A 7,010-nucleotide genomic window follows, 5' to 3' on the forward strand; every position below is an offset into this window, starting at 1 on the left:
TCCAGATCAAGTGCAAGCTGGTATACTTGGATACAGACATTTTTCTGCTCCATCACAGACAGGGGAAAGATCTAGAATCAGTATGAAAAGACAGCAACACACCTTACTTATTAAATACAGATAAAATTAGTTACAAGTGTCATGAAAGCTGGGAGGATGTCTCTTCCAAGATGTCTGCCAACCATTGTCTATGCCAACAGCAGTTTAGTAAAACAGTTTGCATGAAAACTGCTGTTCAAGCAAATACTGAAGGTTAAGAGTTCTACAAGCTACGAAACAGTTTACAGCCCATGGTCATTAGCACAACAGCAAATGTCTGGATTTAGGAAGAACAGAGAATATTTACTGTTAGGTGACTTTCATTTCCATGTTCTTTGTGTCTTTATCAGTCATGCTTAATATATAGCCATAGTACCTGCTTCTTTTAAACTTTTTTGTGTCTTAATTTCCAAAGCAATGTGAGGTTTTATTGAGGATGAGATTGCAAAAGAATTAAACAGGAGGTAAAAACAAATCATAGCTGTCAGCAGCTACCTACAAACCTTGAAATTTTAGGACCAAGTGCATTAAAATTCTAGTTTTATGCTAGTCCCTTTTTTCTTTCTCTTGTGATAAGCTTTCAAGTATAACATGAACAACAGCTTTAATGATTTGTTATGCAAAATCTTTTCAGAGTTTAACTCTATTAAGTATTATATTGCAATCACGATTAAAAGGACTGCTTAAAAACGTTGAGTTCAATTTTGAAAGACTTACTAAACATTTACAAAGGTAAATCATACAAAAACTAGCAGAAAATTCAAATTAAAGGAATTTTCAAAGCACTGAGCCATCTACTTCGGGAGCAGACATTCATGACCCAATTTAAAATGCTTTCCTGATTTGAACATTATTGTCAGCTGCCTTCTAAGCAACTGTTTTGTTAAACAAGCTAGAAAAAAACCCTCTATTCAGAGCTCGTATTTTTGCAGCCATCAAAATATACCAAAAATACCAAACCATATTTTTGAAGTTCCTAGCTCTCATAGCTACAGAAATAACATTGAAAATGGAAATATTACAAATACATTTATGTCAAAATCAAAGACAGGCTAAAATATTTACCTCAATTGTGTTAATCCCCATCTATTTGAATCAGGGGCTCATGCTTTGTTGAATATGGCACATTTTGTTTCTTACACATCATTAAATTCTTGCAACTACATGCTCAGTGTGCTCTACCTTCTTTACTGAAGCTCTTGTTTTCTAACAAAGACTCAGAGAGCATGCTCACCATGTTCTACCATCACATAAGAGAGCAGCAGAGAGCCAGAAGGAAACACACCTTGCAGTGAGAAGAAACCAGAAACTTAAGCTAATTATCTTAATGAAAAAGACAAATGTATTCTGGAAAAGACCAGGCATGTTCTCTGCCTTCATGCAAATACACACAACAAGTCTGTGGCAGGTTTCTTAAAAACAGCTGGTAAAACGCTGAAGTATTGAAAACCAGTGAGAAATGTAGTAAGGTTTTCTCTCTCCATTAGCTGGATACGCTCAAACAAGCTCTAAAAAATTAAATGACATTTCAGTGGCAGAATAAATATTCCTGGAGAACTTATGATTTACCATCATGGAATGTGATCCACTGTGTCAGATTATATGGTGCTGAAATCCTCAGTTTCATTTAAAATAATGATTTTTTTTTGGGGGGGGGGGGGGGGGTGCATATTTCCAGTAACTGTGAACATTTTTAAAAGAATACTTACTTATCATCCCTTTCTAGGCATTTTACCAGAATTGGTAAAATTCCAGATTTTATTAAGTCATCAATAGGTGGATTTCTGTCACTGGATAGGAGTTTTCTGTCAAATTAAAAGCAAAAGTAAGTAACTTTCATAATGAAAGATGTGTATAAATTATGTTTCTGTATCTTTATTTTTTTTTTACCTTGCAGCTTGGACAGCACTCAGTTGGATCACTGGGTTGTCACTTGTGGCATTCTGAAAAAACAATTAAAAAACACAGTAAAAATTTAAAATGCACAGAACACACCCCTCTTGTTTAAAAAAAAAGGTTAAATGTAACATACCTGCAGTATAGCTTCTAGTGTTACATTTTGCTTGAAAAGAAAAAAAAAGTGTTAGTAATTTTGCTGATAAATTATAGCCTTCTTATACATTTAATACAAGCAAACTTATTTTAACAGTGTATTAGTTCATAAATTTGCTTTCAAAATTTGTTTGCAAGACAACAGAATGCATTGTTTAGAGAAATCGCCAAAGTTTTAAAAATAATTCCAGAATCAAGGAACTTACTGCTTTGAAGTCAGCATCAACATCAGAGTCTTCTAAGCTTTCCTCTTGAGGAACATTTCTTTTTTTCAAAAGATGTTCATCTCTTTTGTTCTGTAAAGGAATGACAAAAAATAAAGCCACTTTTAATGCGTATTAATACAGGGTGGTGATACACAATGGACCCTTTGAATATGTAAGTAGAGATAAGGTTTCCTTTTTTTAAAGGTATTTGTAACTGCAAATAGAATTTGCAGTATTTCAGCTGTAAGAATCTCGCAGCTTGCTAATCAGACAGATCTACAACAATCCATGACATTTGAATTAATCAAAACTTACAGTTTGGGGATTGGTTTTCCAACAGACATTTACAATACTCATAAGCTCTGCATGACGTTAACATTTAGCCACACATAACATAAATTCTTTTTCAGTGTAGGATTATTTTTCAGCTAAACCTGTTTCAAAGCTCCCTGGTCACATTTATTTGCATCTTGTGTGTAAAGTAGCTTGCTCCATGCACACTGGCACTTGCAGTATTTCCTACTCATGCTGTTAGCCTAATTTCTGACTTAAAACAAGACACCCTCCAGTCTTAGCTCCGTTAAGGATTTACAGAAGAATAAAATTATCTTTCCAGTGGTAAAGTACCCATTTAACATTTCATTTTAACATTCCCAATTTAACAAATTTGAAGACATAAAACTGTAATTTAAAAAGAAAGAAAAACAAATCATCAATTGTTTACACTTTTTTACAAATTTAAAATGTACTAGAAGTATTATACCAAAACTATGAAATGGTCTCTTCTAAATTTTAGACTTGATATTTTGTTTGGTATGTCTAGAGATACAAAGACAGAAGGGGCAACGGAAGATGATGACGCAGTATGTGTATCTGAACATCTTTTTATGTTTGGTTTTGCTTTTTCAACAAGCACATTAAGATTTTATTCTTTAATGATGCAAAATGTTGAAAAAGAGTAAGAGCCAGCTCTAACACCAAGAAGAAATCTAGCATGGTAGCAGAGAAAGGCAGGCTTTTCAGTCTCAAATTATCTGATAACCACAGTACTCACTAAAGAGATTTTATTATACCACACCTTGTTTGTAATACATAAAAAGCCTCTAAATAGAGTGATGTATTGAAGGGTCCCCAATATTTTATTATATGTTAAAAAAAACCAGCAGTCCTAGGACCAAAAATTTCTTGCTTACCTTTTAGACATCTTAAAAGAATTTAAAACAAGTTTCAAATCCTCCCAAGCAATACTTTTTTTTTTTTAAAGATAAGACAATGCTAAAACAACAAACAAGCACCAGAATAACCCTTTAATGCAGAAGACAACATCCCACAGACTTAGCACAGTTTAATTTGAGTCAAGTTTTAAGTACAGAAACTAGATCCTCAAAGAGTGCACAAGACCACCTAGACTGGCTGTGGCAGCCTCTCCAGAGCCGTGCAGTAATGGCTGTATACATGGATCACATCCATACAGATAAGCACCACAGGCATTTTGTCAGCAAGTGGATCTGGACAGGAGGAAGATGGAAGTGAGCAGGCAGTTAAATACCGAGAAAGTAGCGCTGTGCAGATAAACTGCATCATGCAGAACACAGTAACAGATGGATTCACCATAAAGACCTGTAATGTATTTACCCGATTTTCCCATAACAGACACTGAGCTGAACAAGAGCCTGGTTCTCTCCTATTCCATTAAGCCTTCTATACCTGCAGACACAACTATCCAATTCCTTTGGCAAACCGAGCGTACCTCAGAGAACACCTCCCAATGTTAATGTTAACCAAACTAAGTACAAGTAACAGTCCATGTTCCAAGGCCAAGATATTCCTCCCCCTTAAGAGACAGAGAGGAACTTCATGGGACATAACTGACTGCAGATTGACACTGCAGTTTCTGAGTGCAGGCAACGTCTTCAGGCTGTCAGTCACATGGTGCAATGGGCTCCAGAAAAAATTACCTCAGCCAAGGAAAGAAAGAAGAAGCAAGAATGTTCCTGTAGATACTCACTGTTTGCAGGTGGCTGGGCTGAGAAACAACTGTCAAGAACCAATACAGAGGTGCTTCCACAGCAGCCTGAGGCAGAGGCTAGTACTTACTGAGAAGTACTAAAAGTTTCTATTCTAATTAGCATTTCTTATAAAGTCAAAGCATTCATGAAACCTTCCAGTCCTAAACCGTGTTTCTAGGGCTATTTGAAACAGCTCTGTTCATCTGCAAGAGTCCAATCCCTGGACAGCTAAACTCCTCTCTCCAGTAATTTAACAAACCAATCACTCTCCTACATTAGGTAAAAGAAGATGAATTGCCTGCTGTGGCCTTAAAATGCATGTATTTTGACATATTGTAGCAAACCCAAAACGGTTTTGCCTAAATCAAAGCACCAGCCTCTTCTGCAGGCTCCTGGGGTGAAAACAAAGACAAATGAGTGTACCTGGATACAGCTGTCCTGTTCAAAGCCTGGTGAGATAGCCCTTTCAAAGGTAGAGGCATCAGAGTAGAATCTCTGATGAAGGGTAAGACCTTGTCACAAACAAAATTCAGCAGGTCCCCTTCTAAAGTGATCTTCAACACTGCCTGAACCACGTGTTCTATGTACAGTAAGTATGAAAGTTCATAAACAGCTGTTGACTGCTGGTTATAAGCATTGCCAACTTTATGGTAGAGATCCCCCCACAGCAGCCTACAAAGGTTTCCATACAAACAAAAGCATTGGCAAACATGCCAAATTAATAGATAACAGTAATGATACCAGGAGTGCACTTTCTCGTCCAGTTTTAATGACAGATGCCCATCATTTGCTTCATCGACAGTGGGATGGTCAAGCTCCATGAAGAGGAAGAGGAAGTTATGCAAGTCCTGCAGATCCTGGTACTTCTTTTGTTTATCTTCTTGGAAGATGGCCACAGGATTAAAAAAAAATGTATACCAATGCAAGCAAGTTTCAAATGTTCAAAAACATGATTACCAGAAGACTCCTTATGGGTAAAGAGAACATCCAACAAGCTCTGTGCTGCACTGCACTTAGTACTATGGGACATGGCCAATGGGATGCTCTAATGGAACTGTGAAGGGTGTCAAATAGGAATTTCTACGTATTTTTCAGCACTGGACATGCAGGAAAGCTCTATGAAGAATGTCAACTGTTATGAGGCTTCAAGATTAAAAGGGAAAAGAAATAAACAAGAAAATCTTTGCCCGCAGGTAACAAATACCATTACAAAGTGTTTCTTCCGGTCAGGGGAAAGTTTAGGAGCTCAGTAGCCAGTCAAAGTTCTTGTGGCACAAACTTAAGATAATTATGTTTCAGTCTTCTGAGGACCAAAAGCAGAACTTCAAGAACATCTCAACATCAGGAACTGAAGTTCCTAATGCTAGCCAGTATTACATATACTCACAGATGACAACAAGTAGCTCTTCCCCTTACAATTACATCCAAGGAAAGACTGAGGGATCAAGCCAGTGATGGAGGTAGATTCAGGTTTTCTGGACATCTCTTTTAAGCTACCACTGTGACAGGCTGAGCTGAACTGCTAGGCTTTACTTACACATAATCTCCAATTTTGGTTTTAGAAGGTGAGAGTACCTGTCATGGTGCATCATAAAAAAAAAAAGAAAATGCCTACCACTCTAACCTCATCATGTTAAAGGGATGCTCTGAAAACTTCTTCTGAATATCCTTTTAATGAAAGTTTTCTTAGGTGGGCTATGTAGCCTAAGTGAGCCTTTACTAACAGCTCTTGGATATGAATCTGGAGAAAGAGTTAACTTATTTAATGGTTTGGAAAGGACCATTAGTTGTCTCTACTTACTGTCTTAGAATTCATTAACGCCTAGAGAGATTTTAAAAAACCCTGTAGAACTGTAAGAAAGGTGAACGGGTCAATTTGATGATTCTACAACCCACGGATACGAGGCCACTTGCATGCAAAGGCAGTTAGATTCCAAGATTCTTCTTCAGATAAAGCACATAGCTACAGATACACAGTTAGGAGACGTAGGCAATGTTTCTACATTTGAGTTTGCTAATTCCCCTTTGTCACAACAGTGAGCAATCACAATGTTCCTGTTTGGTTAGTGCTTATCTGTCTCAGAAGAGGAGCAGATTGACTAAAAATAAGTAAACACCAGTATATGGCCTAAGCCCTAAGCACGGATTGCAAAGATTGAGGCCTCTTAATTCAGGGAACAGCATGGTCTCACCAAAATGGATTCAAGCAAGCCTCCAAAGAATTTCTTCAGAGCCCTTTTCAACTAAGCCTCTAAAAGAATCCATTAGGAATGTGATTTTCCTCTTAGGGTTATTTTTTTTAAATGAATCAGTTGAGACAAGTAAATGCAAATTCTTTTCCAAGAATTTGTGCTACTAACACTTGATAGGGAAACTTCCAGACAAACATACTAATAGTGATTCGGTGTCCCTGTCGTTGTAGTCATTCTTGGAACTGGTAGACTTATATTGTGTACTAAAATATGTTCTTTACAGTGAATAAAAAGCTATACATACATACTGAACTGGAAAAGACATGTAACTGATGCAAGTTTTACTATCCTGAAACTGAAGATTTTTTCCTTTTGGATTTTCAGACTTACTGAGAATCAGAAAAAGGTTTTTCCCACCCAAGCACTCCTAGCAACATGAAGACACACTCCCCTCTTCAAGGACTCTTCTACTTTATTTAGGAGCTACCACGGACATATGCAATCTTATTTAA

General features: G+C 36.9%; 1 protein-coding gene across 1 annotated transcript in view; it reads right to left on the bottom strand.

Annotated features, from left to right (window-relative positions):
- Positions 1-7,010, bottom strand: part of KPNA3 (karyopherin subunit alpha 3) — a 47,438-nt gene that overhangs the window by 17,387 nt on the left and 23,041 nt on the right. Inside the window, exons 3-6 of the mRNA XM_008633185.2 lie at positions 2,298-2,387; positions 2,072-2,101; positions 1,930-1,982; positions 1,749-1,844 (exon numbers count right to left, since the gene is read on the bottom strand). Of these exons, the coding sequence (XP_008631407.1) occupies positions 1,749-1,844; positions 1,930-1,982; positions 2,072-2,101; positions 2,298-2,387 (269 nt within the window). The remainder of the gene's footprint in view (positions 1-1,748; positions 1,845-1,929; positions 1,983-2,071; positions 2,102-2,297; positions 2,388-7,010) is intronic.

Source organism: Corvus brachyrhynchos, unplaced genomic scaffold (genome assembly GCF_000691975.1).
Source record: "Corvus brachyrhynchos isolate BGI_N302 unplaced genomic scaffold, ASM69197v1 scaffold202, whole genome shotgun sequence".
Taxonomy (NCBI): domain Eukaryota; kingdom Metazoa; phylum Chordata; class Aves; order Passeriformes; family Corvidae; genus Corvus; species Corvus brachyrhynchos.